Source organism: Rattus rattus, chromosome 1, assembly GCF_011064425.1.
Source record: "Rattus rattus isolate New Zealand chromosome 1, Rrattus_CSIRO_v1, whole genome shotgun sequence".
NCBI lineage: Eukaryota > Metazoa > Chordata > Mammalia > Rodentia > Muridae > Rattus > Rattus rattus.
Window position 1 is genome coordinate 183,880,853 of NC_046154.1, and position 20,507 is coordinate 183,901,359.

The 20,507-nt window shown below is 42.6% G+C and overlaps 1 protein-coding gene across 1 annotated transcript; it reads left to right on the forward strand.

Moving 5' to 3' along the window:
• The first annotated feature begins 11,242 nt into the window (after positions 1-11,242).
• LOC116890005 (olfactory receptor 9) lies at positions 11,243-12,181 on the forward strand. Its single transcript, XM_032890790.1, has one exon. It carries the CDS (start codon positions 11,243-11,245, stop codon positions 12,179-12,181), a length of 939 nt encoding a protein of 312 aa, XP_032746681.1.
• Positions 12,182-20,507: the final 8,326 nt, after the last annotated feature.

Consider the following 20,507-nt stretch of genomic DNA (forward strand, 5'->3'; position numbering starts at 1 on the left):
AGAGGAGGCATTTATGTTTGAATGTAGGTGTGTAGGCACATAGGCCCCACTCGGCTCCTCTAGTATTTTCCCAATTAAACTTCCTTCCATGTTCTGTGAAGGTTACCTGTAAGGTATTACACCAAGAGCTACATTGTGGGAAAAGAGTGGCAGATTCTCCTGAATAGGGGTTACCTTGCCATTTGGCATATGTTTTGCCTTGTGGTGGATTAAATCTTTTAAGTAATATAAGATCCCAAGAGGAAGAGGGGTTCCAATAGGTGTCACCCGTGGTTTCACAGCTCCAGGAGGCACAAAAATATTTATCGTGATAACCACATTTCCCTCCTAAGGATCGGTCTCTGTGGCTTCCTGGGCAGGCATAGACAGGTGTAACTGCCAGGAAGGATCGGGCCCACTTATTTTGACATCCAGGGTCGATGTTATAGCCTTCTATATTGTTGACTGGTTTTTGTCGTGGCATGTAGTCATGGGGGGTACCCCAAGCCTCTCTGGCTCCTAGGGCCAATTGACATAAACCCATGAATAGGGGATTCCAACTAGGGGACCCCCCAATCCCCCAGAGTGGAAGAGGTATTGACTATATCACCAGCCTCAGTTTTGATTACCCATGTATAGTTGTAAATCTGGTAGGGTGCTCCGATGATCCTTAGCGGAAGGGAGAGGATGCACACCGTAATCCAGTAGCAGGTCATCATCTGAAAGGAACATGGGTCAGACCTTGTTGTCTAAAGAAGGGTCCTTCCAAAGAACATGATGACCCTTGTTGAGGGTGTCATAGTACTCAGAGTGTCTTTGGTGTCTACAATTTAAAATTGAAATAAAGAGCATATTTTGTGTATGTGGATAATTCCTTTATTTATACAGCAAATATATAATTTGATTTTTATACCAAATTATTGTCTCCAGCATTATTGTTTTGGTGATATAAAGAATGAGATTTTTTGACTAATTGTTCCTATGTAAGGCCTATAATCTGTCTGGTATCATTGTCCTCCCTTGCTAAGGAGTCCAGGCAATCCAGTTTGAGTTCTTAAATGGCCTATAAAGGAACAGTACTTAGTGCTCTTAACCACTAAGCCATCTCTCCAGCCCCTCACCAGCTTTATTTACCTAAATATAAGCATTAATTAGAAATGCCAAATCCTGTAAATATGGTCCAGATTTAGCCTTACTTAGAAATCCCTGAGTTGGCAGGGTGAGGCTGGGAGTTGACAGTAAGCAAATGGAGTCTTCCTCCTTCGTGAGGGTGTGCTATCAACTCCATTACCATTTCTAAAGAGCTGGGTGTGAGTCTATGGTTTTGTTTAGTTGTCTGAGGCAGAGCACTGAAAGGACAGTGAGTTGTCAGACATTTACACTGAAATCATCACTCACTGATTTCATGTAGAAACTGCCTCTGATAAAAGCACTAAGCAATTGTAAAATTTGAGGGTTAGTAGTATCTAAAAAAAAGGAAAACTTTTTAATCAATTCGTAAACCATAGTTTCTGCTACATTGGCTATCAGTATATGAATCAAGTTTGATATCGTTTTTCTAACATTTTAAAAACAGTGGCACAGCACGTACTTACAACTAATCTGTGCTGAAGCAAGTGTAAAACTCTCGTAGAACAAACAAGTGGATCCAATCATATACATGTAGCATCTTTTTATTAGATGAACCACGGTAAAACACAGCAGCGCATTTTCTAGTGGGTTGCATGCATGCAAATTTGCAAGTAAATACAAAAAGCATGCAGCAGTAAAAGTATCAATCTTTTGCCCTGGAAAGACTCAACCTCCAACAAACAATCTAGTTTCCAAAATCTAGTGTCCAAGACACTGAGTCTATCCTTCATGCTACAAAGTTTGACTGCCAATTCGTACATATGAATGCATGATGGTGCGGTCATCAATACCTCAACAAAGAGACATTGCCCTAAATTCTTTTAGAAGCCTGGTTTCTAGGATAAGAGTTCATAAAAATGTTATATCAATTTAGACCTGTTTCCCTAGGATGGCTCATGCCACATGTTGTCTAGAATGACTCCATTCAAATTACCAGTTTTATGTCAACTTTCTGTTACTGACGTTATAATTTTTTAACTATCTCCAATAACTTAAAAGCCAATAATCCATGACCAAGGCATGTAGAGCATATTTATACTTTTAAAACCAGTCAGAAACAAAATTGAAATGGCTGCACATGTCTTTAATATTTAGACCAAGCACCATTTTTACCTTTCTAGCTGTGATTTTAAGAGAAGCACCTTGTCACCTGCTAAGTCTAATAATAAGTCAGGGATTTTACTAAGAGAAACAGCCATCAGTTCCCGAACCATAGAAGCTGAGGAGCTGTTGGTCCCTTTAAGATCAGCTCCTGCAGACGCTCAGCCCCCGAGCAGCTTCTCCAGCTGACCTAGGCTCCTAGCTACAGGTACAGGGCTCAAAAGGCCGATTGAAACTGTTTTTTATTCATTTGTTCCCTTTTTTTTTGAAATGAGTTAAAACCAAATCAAGGTGTGAACGAACAGCAGATAAAGTTTTTACCATTTTTTCTTTAGAACATGAAACGTAAAACATTTAAACAACGAGAAACAAAAACCACAGACATAAACTGACAGACATGGACAGCTTGGTGCACCAAGGACAGACAATAGACATAGAGGGGAAAAACCAGATGGTGTCCCACTGAAGGGCCCCAGATATCCTACCTATGGAACTCAGAACCAGAAATAAGCATTTCTCCAATAGGAGCCAGCAGAGAGTCAGGATGTCTCCTGCCTTTCTTCTGTTCCCAGGAGAGCTCTGAAAGTTTTTCTCTTTCTCCAAAGCATCCGCGGAGAGTCTGGGAGGACTGTTTTTCCCAAACCCATTCTCTCTCATGTCTAGGGTGTAAACTATCTCTAATCAGGGTCCAAAGACTAAAACATAACTCTAAAAGAACGCATACACAAAAACACTTTACCATTACCTTGTCCCTTTTTTATTACAAGTTTTACTCATGCTAGCCCAAATCATCGAGGCCTTTTCTAGCCCATCTTACCCCAATACGTGCCTGTTTCCGTGATGGCTTCCTCACCTGGAAACTCCTCTTATGGTGACTTGGCCTGAGCTGTGCTGTTGCCCACGCACAGCCTGTAGCTTGCTTGCTAGCAGGCCTGCACGCTTGTTACCCTCAGCCCCACACTTCCCTACTCTGTCTTGTCCCTTCCTTAGAGGCTGGGAGAAAAAGTATTTAAATGAAGAGGCTGTGAGCCCCAGGGGATGAGGGGATGTCAAAGGGGAATGTCAAAGATACCACAAGTTACAGGATTGTTTTATGGCTCCAGGAGATAAGGGGATGCCAAAAGGTTTTATGGCCCCCTGGTTCCTGGAACAGAGCTACTAAATCAGGAGAAGGGTCGGGTCCTCAGGTCCTCATTATTTTTATCTCTTGTCCTGTTAGGGTAAAAGTTTGTCAGAGTTGATGAAGCATCTGCATTTGAAACACATCTGGTTAGGCTTGGGCCAACCAGTTTCCTGGAATGCTCTCTGCAGGATGCAATGGCTGAAAGGCACAGTGGGGGCTTAAACAAACATCACAGACAGAGCAGTTACTCACACCAGGTGATAAGCAAAGTAGTTCTCTTGCATTTTTAACAATCTGTCTTCCTGAGTCAGGTCCTGTTGCTGAGTTTTGGGCTAATTTAAAACTATCTCTCATTCCCCTCTTCTTCTACTAAGTAATTCTAATCTTTGAATTTTGATATCAAGTCTCGTATTTGGCTTTACCAGGGGGTAAATAAGGTGGGGGGCGGATAGGCCCGGACCTCTGAGTGAAGAAGATCTGAGTCTCCTGTGGCTTGGGATCATATCTCTCTTCCTCATATCTGGCAGCTTCCTCTTCTAACTCGGCCTCAGAGGCGGGATCTAGACCTGACTCAGAGGGGCGGCGATAACGGCGGCTTTTGTTTTTGCCACTATCATTTTCCCCAAAAATTTCTTTGAGAGAAGGATAAATGGTTTTTGAATTTTTGGACATCTTGGGGTCTTCTAGAGATCGTAAGGCTTCGGATGAGGAATTTCCCCCATCCCCAGGCATATCAATGACAATGGAAGGGCAAGGAGAGTGCAGCTCTCTGTTTTTATTTTCACCGTGGGGCTTCCCCTGGAGCAGTCAAGGGACTCTGACTCTTAGCTGTTGCAGAGGACTCTGCTGGCCCTCTTCAGTGATGGTGGTCATGAGGCTTGTAAGAAGTCCTCAGCATCAGCCAAAAGGCGGGCACTTTTGCCCCCTTTTTCGGCGTCCTTTATTATATCTCTAATGATACCCCGATAACTGAAAAATGCCGCGGACACTGGGTCATCGGCTTTCAAGAGTTTATTAATGTCTTGACCCACCTTATTCCAAGTAAGGGGGTGTATATCGGGGCCTCTTAAAACTAACCAAGGACACTTTTCATCAACAAAACAAAAAAAATTTGATTAAATCCTTTTTCTTAACTCTTATTCCTCTCTCCCTGAATGAACGCTTGATCTCTCCTATGAAACAAGCTTCCTTAGACAATACCTTCCCATGACAATGGGACGACAATTATTCGACTGGTCTTACCTCCCTCTCCAGCGACGCACAAGCGATGCGGCCTGAAGAGTCCTCAATCTCTCCATGGATCTCCTGTCTCCATCGTCCAGTAGTTGGCCGTGCTTCAGGGTCCCTGTTCAGGTGCCACTTGAGCCATCCAGCAGGTCTAGTTATTCAGGGTTCCAAAGAGGTGCTGAGGCCTGAGGGTCAAGTGGGGGAGAAAAGAAGGAGACCAAGCAAGGTTCTGTTGTCAAGGTCTCATTTACTAGGGTGAGTGTTACAGCTTATAAGGCATTCAGATAGGGGGAGTGACCTTTGTGAAACACAAAGGAGGGAGGGGCGAGGATATTGAGGCAGTGATAGCAGGACGAAAAGAGGTCAGGCGGTGGAGACATCTAGTGTTTGCTCAGGAGACATCTGGTATTTGCTCAGGCTGAAGCATTCTGTGATTGTTATCTTCCTGTGCCATAAATTCATGGGAGAGGCTTTTGTCCAACAATCTCAAGACTTTATGGCAGTCATCTTAGGGGTGAGTATCTGTGGCCATACAGCCCAGAGTCATGTAGCCACTTTGAGCTATACAGTCACAAAGCGGCCAGGCCCAAATCCAATATGGCTCGCTACATATGGGAACAGAGTGTTCTGCTTTTAGCTGTGTATTCTTTCCTGTCTACTGGTCTTCAGTTGTTCCTGTGAGCGCGTGTCCTGGGTCCACCAGGCAGGTCACTTGGAGCAGAAAAGTTGGTCTTACTTCTGGTCCCCGGTCTGAAGTTGCTCCTGGGGTCTGCGTTTCAGCTCTCCGTGAGAGTTGCAACCAGAAGGGCCTGCCCACTTTTTCTAGGGTCCCTGTGTACAGGGGTCCCGGATGGCGTTAGGTGTTTTCCTCTAGAGTCAGAAATGTGGGCAGCGTGTACTCTCTTCTGGCTTCCCAGGCATTTCTTTTCCTCTGAAGGTTTAGCTCTCCCTCCCACAGGATTTGGGTGCAGGGAGCTGTTGACTGGGTACCTTCAGATCCAGGCCGTGTCTGGATCACAGGAGACCTGTTGCTTGAGTGCCCCTATCTTCCTGTTCCCAGAGGCCCTATACAGTTTCCTCTTGGGCTAGGGATATGGGCAAGGGTGGGCAGTATTGGTGGTCTCTCCAGCCCTGCAGTCTCAGGAGTGCCCACCTGTCTGGGCGGTGAGCTCTCTCTCCCATGGGGTTTGGGAGCAGGGAGCTGTGGACCAGGTTCCACTTTCTCTTCTATTAGATTTATCGTATCTGGATTTATGTGGAGGTCCTTGATCTACTTGGACTTGAGCTTTGTACAAGGAGATAAGAATCGTTCAATTAGTATTCTTCTACATGCTGACCACCCATTGAACTAGCACCATTTGTTGAAAATGCTGCCTTTTTTCCCCCACTGGATGATTTTGGTTCCTTTGTCAAAGATCAAAGTTCATTTCTGGGTCTTCAATTCTATTCCACTGATCTACCTGTCTGTCTCTGTACCAATACCATGTGGTTTTTTTAAAATCACTACTTCTTTGTAGTATAGCTTCAGGTCAGGGATGATGATTCCCACATAAGTTCTTTCAATTTTGAGACTTGTTTTTGATATTCTGGGTTTTTCATTATTCCAGATAAACTTGAGAATTGCCCTCTCTGTCTCTGTGAAGAATTGAGTTAGAATTTTGATGGGGATTGCACTGAACCTGTAGATTGCTTTAGGGAAAATGGCCATTTTTACCATGCTAATCTATAAGCATGGGAGATCTTTTCATCTTCTGATAACTTTTTCAATATTTTTCTTCACAGACTTGAAGTTCTTGTCATATAGATCTTTCACTTGCTTGATTAAAGTCACACTGAGGTATTTTATATTATTTGTGACTATTGTGAAGGGTGTCATTTCCCTAATTTCTTTCTCAACCCATTTATCCTTTGAGTAGAGGAAAGCTACTGATTTGTTTGAATTAATTTTGTATTCAGCCACTTTGCTGAAGTTGTTTATCAGCTGTAGGAGTTCTCTCGTGGAACTTTTGGTGTCACTTAAGATTGGTATCATATCATATGCAAATCGTGATATCTTTACTTCTTCTTTTCCAATTTGTAACCCTTTGATCTACTTTTGTTGCTTAATTGCTCTTGCTAGGACTTCAAGAGCTATATTGAATAAGTAGGGAGAGAGTGGGCAGCCTTGTCTAGTCTCTGATTTTAGTGGGATTGTTTCAAGTTTCTGTCCATTTAGTTTGATGTTGGGTATTGGCTTGCTGAATGTGGCTTTTATTATATTTAGCTACAGTCCTTGAATTCTTATTCTCTCCAATACTTTTACTATGAAGTGGTGTTGTATTTTGTCAAAGGCTTTTCCAGCATCTGATGAGATGATAACATGGTCTTTTCTTTGTGTAGGTTTATAGAATGGATTATGTTTTTAACATGTTTTATAGCCCAGTTGAGATCTTCTTTCAAATTTCATTGCAGGAAATTCATGTAAAGGTCAGGAAGAAGTTGAGATTAAATGGCCCATGGAATGAAGGATGAGGAAGGTATAGATAAATATTTGATACATTTTTATTTATTTATTTTATGTACATGACTACACTGTTGCTCTTTTCAGTCACACCAGAAGAGGTCATTGAATTCCATTACAGATATTTATGAGTCACACTGTGGTTGTTGAACTAACTCTGGAAGAGCATTCAGTGTTCTCAACCTCTGAGATACCTCTCCAGCTCCTTTATAATTTTTTAAGGTGGGAAGAATAAAATAAGTGTGAATCACTTTTCCTCAGTTGACCAAGGATGAGGTGAGACACATGGATAAGCAATGCACCAAGATGCACGCTAATTTGGCCCTAAGATCTACTTTCAGATAGAGCGAATGTCTGAACAGTGAGAACACAAAGCAAGCTTACAGTGACGCTTTCAGATGATGGAGGTGGTGAGCCCCTGGGACTTCCTGAGGGCTCACCTTTCTGTGGAGATCATTGCCTTGTGTTCCCTTGTTCATAGATATAATTATCTTTTATCTGCTACTGTGTCCCATTCAAGTATCTAAGCTAACACAGAGTGATTCATGCATATTTATTCTAGATTTTCTGGCATCTATTATTCTGCAATACTCGACACTAAGAAAATATGATTAGATATGATATATTTTTCATCCTTAATGAAGAATTTCCTAACATTATGAGTTTTTGTGGTTGTTGTTTTGACCCAGGATCTCACCATATGGTATTGGCTGGCCTAGAATTTGCTATGGAGATAGGGTAGCCATGAACTCACAGAGAATTCACCTGCTTGTTACTCTCAAGTACTGGGATTATAGGTGTGCCTTACATGCCTTGCAATTATCTATTTTTTCAGGTATAAAACCTAATATAAAAAGTATGTTTACAGACACTAGCTGTGTTTGGGAACTATTATATAAATCAATATTCAAACTATTACGCAGTATTTGAACTATTACATAAATCAATGTTTAAACCCATCTCTAGTGGCATACATTTTATTTTCCTTATAATTATGTACTAAAAATCTCAACAAAATTTTCTATGCAGATAATTTTCCAAGCACAATCCTAAATTATCTTTGGTTTACCCCAATGTGCAGCCCAAGTGTTAGCCATGATGTGGGGAAGGCTGGAGGTCCTGTTTTACACTGTGTCTCCCAGAAGCATTCCAGGGACACCAGACACTCATCAACCATCAACCTTCAACACACATTTTCAAGTCTTCATAATCATTCAAGTTAATATATTTCTGTAGGTCTGTTTCCTCTTTCCTCCGTTCCTTGGCCCCACCCTGAACTGAATCCCAAGATCACAGGGACCTTACCAGTTACTTTCTGATATCAGAAGCATTAGCAACCCCAGACCGCTTTTCCCTGTGAGAAGTGAGATGCTGTCTGAAGTAGCCTAGACTTTTCCTCTGAATGTTGGGTGTTATGTAGTTGGGCATCAAAGTGTTGCTACACAATTGTGGTTACTTTTTCCTGACAGGGTTTTGCTCTGTAGTTATGTAGCCTAGGATGGTCTTGAACTTGTGTCAATTCTCCTTCTTTAGTTTCCCAAGTGCTAGAATTAGAGGAACTGTCACTGCATCAAGAAGTGTTTCTCCCTCTTATTTCCAATTTACTCCTTTGGTCCCTAGTATTCTCTCCACTTGTCCCTATCACTCCAGATTTTCACTATCACCGTTATGTGAAACACAGTGATCAATTTTCAGTGTTCATTTTACTGAATATCTCAGCATTATTGACACGATCAGGTCACTTTCCTATCCTGGAAACTCTTTTTAGCATCAGTGATTTCTAAACACTCAACTTTGAACTTGACCTCTTTGTATTTTTAACTCTTTCCCTTTAGATACTGTATACCAAATTACACCTTACCGTGACTATGACAATTGCGATGTCACAGCTTATCACCGTGTGTTACAGTGGAGGTGTGATATCAGAATGCACCGTGCGATGGTCCAATGGATCATTGCTATATAAAAACAGAGCATTGTGATGACATAAAGGCTGAGCATCACCATGGCCCTTATTTTATAGTCTTATTATTTTTGATGTACAATCATGCATTTGTTTGGGACATAGTGGGACATTTCAGAAGCCTGAAGATTATGTTAAGGAGACAGACATTTCCATAACCTCAGACTTTTGTCATTTATTTCCCAGGAGACTTTGTTACTGATGCACCACTGGTTTTCTTTTTGTTTTTGTTTTTGTACATTTGCTGTTTTTTCCCAAGTCAGTCTTGGTGGATGGTACATTTTTAGGAGTCTATTAATTCCTTCTAGGTTATTCCATTAGTTCGCATGTAATAATTTTACAACAAGCTCTTGCAATGGTTCACACTTCTGAGGTATCAGTTATGATGTCTTCTTTCCCTTCCCCTTATGATTTTGCTTATTTAATTTTTTTACCTGGTAGTCTCATTAAAGATAATCACCTTTGTGTATTGTTTCTTAAAACCAACTTTCAGTCTTGTCAGTTTTTTTCTCTTTGGCTATTTACTTTTCCAGTCAATTTGACTATTCCCTCTCCTGTTTTCAGAAACCACCCATTGTTAATGCATGTCATGGAGTTTATAAAAATCTTTTTATGGATTCATTGCGACTTTTAAGTCATACACCCCAGTCTTGCTCATCTTCCTGTGCCCTGATATTCACCCTTTGCCCTTTCAAACTCCCAGTTAAAATTAGACACACACACAAACACACACACACACACACACACAGAAACACACAAACTGTGTTCACACACAGACACACACAGACACAGATACAGATAGACACACACGCACATGCACAAGAGCAAAAAAAAAAAAAACCCTCCCAAAGCACAGAAAACATCTCATGTGGTATCTGTAGTAAATCACAACATGTTCCATGCTATGTCCTTCTGTCCAAACATCTTCATTTGCAAATGCTCATTGCAATGGGTCTTTTGTCTGAGAGCTCTGGCTTCTGTGACACTGTCAGTATTAGATCTCCACCAGGACTCTTGTTGGTTATCCTGTTGTTGTCCTATTCTATGGTGATCCAGAAGGTTTGGGATCTCAGTACCAGCCCTTTCACATGCTCCAACTGTTCACGGATGATGTAGATTTTGGGGTGGGTTAACCCAAAACCCTGGATCTGGGCCTGGGTGTAGCATAGCCGGTCAGCCTGCCTGGTCTCCATTATCTTTACCACCAACACAGGTTCTCCTGAACCATTCCAGTGAGGCCACCCGGGACTGTGGAGTGCTGTTGATACGGTTTAGTGGAAGAAGCCTGCCAGCATGCACAAGGTCTCCAGCCCTTGGAGAAAAGGCATTTCCAGGAATAGAAGGAATGCTAGGAACCTATTCTGAGAGTGGGAAAGGCAGAAGGCAGCCCCCTGGGGCTTGGCTGGAAGTCCCACCTAGAGAAACGGTTTACAGCACCTGCCTTCTGAGCCCAGCTCCATTCACACTTAGAGGGAGGGCTCTATATACCACAGCCTTCTCAAAAATCTGTTTTCTCCTTTGTGTATGGGTGTGAGCAGGGCCAACCAGAACCAGGTCCAACAGCAGGGAGCTTACTGTTAGGCACAAGGAAGAGGAAACCAGTCCCTCATCTCCTCCATCTTCCTCCCCCCTCCTCCCTCCACACTGTGAGACTCAGCTCTTCAGGGATTTGAACTTCTGCGATGCACTCCAGGGAGAGGAGCCCTGAGGGCTGTGTGGATCCGTCTGCAGGTAAAACCTGCATAGCTCTCTGGTCCTCAATTCTGTGTGCCTGTCTCCTGCTGTTGCTTTTTGCCACCTTCTTTCTGCCTCTGGGTGGATGCAATTTTCTTCTGCCAGATAATTTGTTTTCTGTCTGCTCACCCACTCTCCTGAGAGAAGATGCATTTGTTCCCAGTCTCTGCTCCTAAGCTCTGGGTGAGTTGAAGAAAGCTTTTCTGAGGAAACCGGAAAGAGCGGGAAGATCTTTCAGTGTCTGGCTCTTCTTCCTCTTCCCAAGGCCTGTTTACTGGGTGGTAGTCAGCAGCAGCCGAGATTCTCAGCATCCTCCCCAGCATCTTCCTCATCATCCTCTTCACCATCCTCAGCATCTTCCTCAGCAAGCTGGGCTGCTGTCATGGACGGCTCTTCATCCTTACTGTTGCAGCCTTGCTGTCCAGCTGGCTACCCCTCTCTGGCTCCTTTTTAAATTGTTTTATCCCTAGTCTGCTTTGGGGAAATGGGGGATGATAATGAGACAGATGTAACAGAGTTTGTTCTACTGGGGTTCTCTGGCTTTGGCTTTCTCCAGGGCCATCTGTTCTGGGGTGTGCTGTGTATCTATGTTGTTACCTTGCTGGGCAACTCTCTGATTGTCTTCCTAACTCTGGCGGACTCTGGGCTGCACTCCCCCATGTACTTCTTCCTGCGTCACTTCTCTGTGGTGGAGATCCTCTACACCACGACCATTGTGCCTAGGATGTTGGCTGACCTCCGGTCTTCCTGCCCCACCATCCCCCTTGGCAGCTGCTTCACTCAGTTATATTTCTTTTCTCTTTTTGGAGTTACTGAATGCTGCTTGCTCACTGCCATGGCCTATGATCGCTATGCTGCCATCTGTTGTCCACTGCACTATGCTACCCTGATGAGCCAGGGAACCTGTACAGGCATGGTGGGGGCCTCTTATCTTGCTGGCTTCATCACAGGCACTACTCACTCTGTCTGCATCTTCACGTTGCCTTTCCGTGGGGACAACACCATCCATCATTTTCTGTGTGACATCCTGCCTGTGCTGAGACTGGCTAGTGCAAGCACTTTCTGGGGTGAAGTGGGGAACCTCTTTGTCACAATCACTTTCATCTTCACCCCTTTCTTATTGATTGTGGCCTCTTATGCCTGTATTCTTGCCACCATCCTTGGTGTTGCAACATCCCAGGGTCGTCAAAAGCTCTTTTCTACCTGTTCCTCCCACTTGTTTGTGGTCATTCTCTCTTTAGGTACTGGGACTGTGGCTTATATGAGGCCTCAGGCAGATTCCTTTGGGGACACAGACCAGATTCTTACTCTGTTCTACACAGTTGTCACCCCCATGTGCAACCCTTTTGTTTATTCTCTGAGGAACCAGGAGGTCGCAGGGGCCATGAGGCGGCTCATGAAGAGATACCTTAGGGGTCCTTGACCCCAGGCTCCTTTCTTCCCAAGATCTTGGAGCTCAGAGCCTGACTCCTGGATATTCACAAGGAAAAAGAGAAGCTGAGACCTGCAGTCCTCAGGGTGCAGCGTGTGCATTGGAGTGTTTCATCCCGCGTGAATGTCCAAGACACAGATATACTGTTCAGAGCTCTGCTTCTGGGACCTGGTCTTAAGTCTTGACTGTGCTTCACTCTAAGAGAAGAGCTCAGAGCACAAACACTGGGACAGAGGTCAAGGGAAGGCAGCCGAGAAGACCCCGTGTGATGATATAATTCCTGGTCAAGGTTGAGGCTCTGGTGTCTTCCTTTGTCCATGATCTTGAGACATTTGTCATCCTGATTCTCCCAGTGACTCCTTATTGTAAGCCTTTTTCTCTGACATCATTTGTACCTGCTGGGGGCACAGGGAAAGTGACAGAGACAGAGAGTAGCTGGCTTGGCTTGCAGTTACTTGTATCTTGACTGACCCCTAACTCCTCAGACCCTTCTGAGATGTAGGTGTTCCCTACTTGACTTGTGTTCAGACTGCCTTTACAGACATGATTTTCATGCTCTCCTTCTGTCTCAGGTAGAGCGCACACCTCTGTATGTCCAGGACTCTGGTCTGAAGTCTGAGGTAGCCCTAGATTCTTGAAACCAACGATTCACTCTTCTCAGCCGGAGTTCACATTGGTTGGCAGGTCTAGATGTCTCCATTTTCTTGGGAAGGCAGGTGTTGGTTGTTCAGGAATCTTTTTCAACTGTTACTCACACACAGGGAGTAGCAGAGGCCGGTCCTCAAGGAAGTGTAAGTGAGGACCTGGACACAGCATTTAGTTTCCCAGTTTGTAAAATGTAGCATTGCTATTTGCAAGAAATTTATATACAGAGGAAAATATAACTATCAATAAAATGTTAATAATGTCTCTGAGGAGTTACTGCCACATGCCTCTGTTCTGCATTTGCATATGTTGCATGTTCATAAAAAATAAAACTAAGATTTTATTTTGTAAAGTGTGTTTTAGAAGTTTCTACTTTATTGAACCACATTTGAACATTGTGCCATGACTTCTGAAATGTACCTTCAAAGTCTGTCATATTCTACAGTGTGGGTATAGTGTAATCTTAAGGAAGGCCCTGGCACTGCAGCTAACTTTCGTCATGGAAGTTGACATAAGTGTTCTCACATCCACCCTTGTGTTTATTTCCTTGTTCTCTAGTCTACCTTCCAGAAACAGGATTGCTGAGTAAAATGTTTTTGGAATACTTTGCCAAATTATCTTCCCCAAGAACTTTTATCATTTTTTCTTTTTCCCTTGTATTTATTGGTTATTTCATTAATTTACATTTTAAATGTTATCCCTCTTCCCTGTTTCCTCTGCACTAGCTTCCTATCTCCTCTTCTCTCCCCCATGCCTCTATGAGGGTGCTCCCCTCCATGCCTGAACACTATTGCCTCTGTGGCCTAGTGTTTCCCTCTCCTGGGTCATCAAGCTTCTACATGACCAAGGGCCTACCCTCCCAGTGATACCAGATAAGGCAATCCTCTGCTACATATTCAGCTTGAGCCATGATTGTACCCTTTGGTTGGTGGTTTAGTGCCTGGGAGCACTGGAGGATCTGGTTGGTTGATATTGTTTTTCGTATGAGGTTGCAACCCCCTTCAGTCCTACAGTCCATGCCCTAACTTCCCCATTGTGGTCCCAGAACTCAGTCCAATGTTTCGCTGTGTACATCTGCATCTGTTTTAGTCCCACTCTGGCAGAGCCTCTCAGGGGACAGCTATATCAGGCTCCTGTCAGTAAGCACTTCTTGGCATCAGCAATAGTGTCTGGGTTTAGTGTCAGCAGATGGGATGAATCTCTAGCTGGGGCAGTCTCTGGATGGCCTTTCCTTCAGTTTCTGCTCCACTCTTTTTCTTTCTGACAAGAGGAATTCTGGATTAATATTTTTGACAAGGTGTGTGGCCTCAACTCTCAACTGGAGGCCATGCCTATTCACTGGATATGGTCTCTACAGGTTCTATCTTCCATTGTTGGATATGTTGTCTAAAGTCCTCTGTCTTGGGTCCTGGGAACCTCTTGAATCCCTGGCATCTGGAACTTTCTAGGTGCTTCCACCAGGTCCCCTTCCCCCACTGCTGTACAACTACTTTCAAATTCCTGACCCATCTCATCCTCTTAGCTGTCTCCTTTTTCTTCCCCCTCCTCTGTCCCTCCAAGATCCTTCTCTTCCCCTACTTCCCAGAGATTATTCTCTTCGTCCTACTGAGTAGTACTGTAGCATGCACACTTTGGTGTTATCTTATCTCTTCTTGAGTTTCATATGGTCTGTGAGTTGTATCGTGGTAATTCCAAGCTTGTTTTTGGCTTATATCCACTTATCAGTGAGTGCATACCATGTGTGTCCCTTTGTGACTGGGTTACCTAACTCAAGATGGTATATTCACGTTCCATCCATTTGCCTAAGAATTTCATGATATCACTGTGTTTAATAGCTTGAAGCTCTGGTTGGTTGGCATTGTTTTTCATATGGAGTCTCAAGCCCCTTCAAGCTCTTTCAGTACTTCACTAATTCCTTCAACGGGGGTACTGTTCTCAGTTCAGTGGTTTAATGATGGCATTCGCCTATGTATTTGCTGTATTCTGGCTGTGTCTTTCAGGAGAGATCTACATCCAGTTCCTATTGGCCTGCACTTCTTTGATTCATCCATTTTATCTAGTGTGGTGGCTGTATATGTATGGGCCACATGTGGGGAAGGCTCTGAATGGGTGTTCCTTCTCCCTCTGTTCTAAACTTTGCCTCCTATTCCCTGCCAAGGGAATTCTTGTTCCCCATTTAAAGAAGGAGTGAAGCATTCGCATTTTGGTCATCCGTCTTGAGTTTCATGTGTTGTGTGCATCTAGGGCAATTCAAGCATTTGGGCTAATAGCCACTTATCAATGAGTGCATACCATGTGTGTTTTTCTGTGATTGGTTTACCTCACTCAGGATGATATTTTCCAGTTCCATCCATTTGCCTATGAATTTCATAAGGTCATTGTTTTTGATAGCTGAGTAGTATTCCATTGTGTAGATGTACCACATTTTCTGTATCCATTCCTCTGTTAAAGGGCATCTGGGTTCTTTCCAGCTTCTGGCTATTATAAATAAAGCTGCTATGAACATAGTAGAGCATGTGTGTTTGTTGTATGTTGGAGCATCTTTTGGGTATGTGCGCAAGAGAGGTAAAGCTGGGTCCTCAGGTAATGCAATGCCCAATATTATGAGGAACCTCCAGACTGATTTCCAGAATGGTTGTACCAGTCTGCAATCCCACCAACAATGGAGGAGTGCTCCTCTTTCTGCACATCCTTGCCAGCATCTGCTGTTGCCAGAGTGTTTGATCTTAGCCATTCTCACTGGTGTGAGGTGAAATCTCAGTCTTCTTTTGACTTGCATTTTCTTGATGACTAAAGATGTTGAACATTTCTTTTGGTGCTTCTCAGCCATTCGATATTCCTCAGCTGTGAATTCTTTGTTTATCTCTAAAACCCATTTTTTTTTATTAACTTGAGTATTTCTTATTTACATTTCGAGTGTTATTCCCTTTCCCGGTTTACGGGCAAACATCCCCCTAACCCTCCCCCTCCCCTTCTTTATGCGTGTTCCCCTCCCCATCCTGCCCCCATTGCTGCCCTCCCCCCAACAATCACGGTCACTGGGGGTTCAGTCTTAGCAGGACCCAAGGATTCCCCTTAAACTGGTGATCTTACTAGGATATTCAATGCTACCTATGAGGTCAGAGTCCAGGGTCAGTCCATGTATAGTCTTTAGGTAGTGGCTTAGTCCCTGGAAGCTCTGGTTGCTTGGCATTGTTGTTCATAAGGGGTTTCAAGCGCCTTCAAGCTTTCCAGTTCTTTCTCTGATTCCTTCAATGGGGGTCCTGTTCTCAGTTCAGTGGTTTGCTGCTGGCATTTGCCTCTGTATTTGCTGTATTCTGGCTGTGTCTCTCAGGAGAGATCTTCATCCGGCTCCTGTCTGCCTGCACTTCTTTGCTTCATCCATCTTGTCTAATTGGGTGGCTGTATATGTTTGGGCCACATGTGGGGCAGGCTCTGAATGGGTGTTCCTTCTGTCTCTGTTTTAATCTTTGCCTCTCTATTCCCTGCCAAAGGTATTCTTGTTCCCCTTTTAAAGAAGGAGTGAAGCATTCACATTTTGATCATCCGTCTTGAGTTTCATTTGTTCTATGCATCTAGGGTAATTCAAGCATTTGGGCTAATAGCCACTTATCAATGAGTGCATACCATGTGTGTTTTTCTGTGATTGGTTTACCTCACTCAGGATGATATTTTCCAGTTCCAAACATTTGCCTACGAATTTCATAAAGTCATTGTTTTTGATAGCTAAGTAATATACCATTGTGTAGATGTACCACATTTTCTGTATCCATTCCTCTGTTGAAGGGCATCTGGGTTCTTTCCAGCTTCTGGCTATTATAAATAAGGCTGCTATGAATATAGTAGAGCATGTGTCTTTTTAATATGTTGGGGCATCTTTTGGGTATATGCCCAAGAGAGGTATAGCTGGGTCCTCAGGTAGTTCAATGTCCAATTTTCTGAGGAACCTCCAGACTGATTTCCAGAATAGTTGTACCAGTCTGCAATCCCACCAACAATGGAGGAGTGTTCCTCTTTCTCCGCATCCTCACCAGCATTTGCTGTCACCTGAGTTTTTGATCTTAGCCATTCTGACTGGTGTGAGGTGAAATCTCAGGGTTGTTTTGATTTGCATTTCCCTTATGACTAAAGATGTTGAACATTTCTTTAGGTGTTTCTCAGCCATTCGGCATTCCTCAGCTGTGAATTCTTTATTTAGCTCTGAACCTCATTTTGTAATAGGGTTATTTGTCTCCCTGCGGTCTAACTTCTTGAATTCTTTGTATATTTTGGATATAAGGCCTCTATCTGTTGTAGGATTGGGCAAGATCTTTTCCCAATCTGTTGGTTGTTGTTTTGTCCTAACCACAGTGTCCTTTGCCTTACAGAAGCTTTGCAGTTTTATGAGATCCCATTTGTCGATTCTTGATCTTAGAGCATAAGCCATTGGTGTTTTGTTCAGGAAATTTTTTCCAGTGCCCATGTGTTCCAGATGCTTCCCCACTTTTTCTTCTATTAGTTTGAGTGTATCTGGTTTGATGTGGAGGTCCTTGATCCACTTGGACTTAAGCTTTGTACAGGGTGATAAGCATGGATCGATCTGCATTCTTCTACATGTTGACCTCCAGTTGAACCAGCACCATTTGCTGAAAATGCTATCTTTCTTCCATTTGATGGTTTTGGCTCCTTTGTCAAAAATCAGGTGCCCATAGGTGTGTGGGTTCATTTCTGGGTCTTCAATTCTGTTCCATTGTTCTATCTGTCTGTCTCTGTACCAATACCATGCAGTTTTTATCACTATTGCTCTATAATACTGCTTGAGTTCAGGGATAGTGATTCCCCCTGAAGTCCTTTTATTGTTGAGGATAGTTTTAGCTGTCCTGGGTTTTTGTTATTCCAGATGAATTTACATAATTGTTCTGTCTAACTCTGTGAAGAATTGTGTTCGAATTTTGATGGGGATTGCATTGAGTCTGTAGATCGCTTTTGGTAAAATAGCCACTTTTAGAATATTAATCCTGCGAATTCATGAGCCTGAAAGATATTTCCATCCTCTGAGATCTTCTGCAATTTCTTTCTTCAGAGACTTGAAGTTCTTATCATACAGATCTTTTACTTGCTTGGTTAAAGTCACCCGGACGTATTTTTATATTATTTAGGACTATTATGAAGGGTATCATTTTTCTTTTTTTTTTTTTGAAACTTTTTTTTTTTTATTAACTTTAGTGTTTCTTATTTACATTTCGAGTGTTATTCCCTTTCCCAGTTTCCGAGCAAACATCCCCCTAATCCCTCCCCGTCCCCTTCTTTATGGGGGTTCCCCTCCCCATTCTCTCCCCAATTGCCACCCTCCCCCCAACAATCATGGTCACTGGGGGTTCAGTCTTAGCAGGACCAAGGGCTTCCCCTTCCACTGGCGATCTTACTAGAATATTCATTGCTACCTATGAGGTCAGAGTCCAGGGTCAGTCCATGTATAGTCTTTAGGTAGTGGCTTAGTCCCTGGAAGCTCTGGTTGCTTGGCAGTGTTGTTCATAAGGGGTCTCGAGCTCCTTCAAGCTCTTCCAGTTCTTTCTCTGATTCCTTCAATGGGCGTCCTGTTCTCAGTTCAGTGGTTTGCTGCTGGCATTTGCCTCTGTATTTGCTGTATTCTGGCTGTGTCTCTCAGGAGAGATCTACATCCGGCTCCTGTTGGCCTGCACTTCTTTGCTTCATCCATCTTGTCTAATTGGATGGCTGAATATATATGGGCCACATGTGGGGCAGGCTTTGAATGGGTGTTCCTTCTGTGTCTGTTTTAATCTTTGCCTCTCGATTCCCTGCCAAAGGTATTCTTGTTCCCCTTTTAAAGAAGGAGTGAAGCATTCACATTTTGATCATCCGTCTTGAGTTTCATTTGTTCTAGGCATCTAGGGTAATTCAAGCATGGGTATCATTTTTCTAATTTCTTTCTTGGCTTGTTTCTCTTTTGTGTAGAGGAAGGCTACTGATTTATTTAAGATAATTTTATACACATCCACTTTGCTGAAGGTGTTTATCAGGTTAGTAATTCCCTGATGGAACTTTTGGGATCGCTTAAATATACTACCATATCATCTGTAAATAGTGATATTTTGACTTCTTCTTTTCCAATCTGTATACCTTTGATCTTCTCTTGTCGTCTGATTGCTGTAGATAGAACTTCAAGAACTATATTGAATGAGTAGGGAGTGGGCAGCCTTGTCTAGTCCCTGATTCTAGTGGGATTGCTTCAAGTTTCTGTCCATTTAGTTTAATATTAGCTACTGGTTTGCTGTGTATGGCTTTTACTATGTTTAGGTATGGGTCTTGAATTCCTATTCTTTCTAGGACTTTTATCATGAGGGGGTGTTGAGTTTTGTCAAATGCTTTCTCAGCATCTATTGAAATGATCATGTGGTTTTTATCTTTCAGTTTGTTTATATAATGGATTACGTTGATGGTTTTCCGTATATTAAATCATCCCTGCATGCCTGGGATGAAGCCTACTTGATCTTGATGGATGATTGTTTTGATGTGCTCTTGGATTCAGTTTGCAGGGATTTTATTGAGTATTTTTGCGTCGATATTTATAAGGGAAATTGGTCTGAAGTTTCTTTCTTGCTTTTCCTAGGGTATATCTTGCCTCCTTATGTTGGGCTTTACGAATTATTTTCCTTTGTAGCACTGGATTTGTAGAAAGATATTGTGAAAAATTGGTTTTGTCATGGAATATCTTGGTTTCTCCATCTATGTTAATTGAGAGTTTTGCAGGTTATAGTAACTTGGGCTGGCATTCATGTTCTCTTAGGGTCTGTATGACATCTCTCTAGGATCTTCTGGCTTTCACAGTCTCTGGTGAGAAGTCTGGTGTAATTCTGATAGGTCTGCCTTTATATGTTACTTGACCTTTTTCCCTTACTGCTTTTAATATTCTTTCTTTGTTTTGTGCATTTGGTGTTTTGACTATTATGTGACAGGAGGAGTTTCTTTTCTGGTTCAATGTATTTGGAGTTCTATAGGCTTCTTGTATGTTTATGGTTATCTCTTTCTTTAGGTTAGGGAAGTTTTCTTCTATGATTTTGTTGAAGATATTTACTGGTCCTCTGAGATGGGAGTCTTCACTCTCTTCTATACCTATTATCCTTAGGTATGATCTTCTCCTTGAGTTCTGGATTTCCTGTATGTTTTGGACCAGTAACTTTTTCTGTTTTCCATTATCTTTGACAGTTGTGTCTATGATTTCTATGGAATCTTCTGCTCCTGCGATTCTCTCTTCTATCTCTTGTATTCTGTTTGTGATGCTTGTATTCATGGCTCCTTGTCTCTTCCTTTGGTTTTCTATATCCAGGGTTGTTTCCCTGTGTTCTTTCTTTATTGCTTCTATTTCCATTTTTAATTCTTTCAACTGTTTGATTGTGTTTTCCTGGAATTCTTTCAGGGATTTTTGTGATTCCTCTCTATAGGCTTCTACTTGTTTATTTATGTTTTCCTGCATTTCTTTAAGCATGTCTTTCTTGAAGTCCTCCAACATCATGATCAAATATGATTTTAAATCTAGATCTTCCTTTTCTGGTGTGTTTGTATATTCAGTGTTTGCTTTGGTGGGAGAATTGGGCTCCGATGATGCCATGTAGTCTTGTTTTCTGTTGCTTGGGTTCCTGTGCTTGCCTTTTGCCATCAGATTGTCTTTGGT

Bases quoted from the DNA above. Each gene is read 5' to 3' on its own strand.
- LOC116890005 (XM_032890790.1), top strand. From the start codon at position 11,243: ATGGGGGATGATAATGAGACAGATGTAACAGAGTTTGTTCTACTGGGG.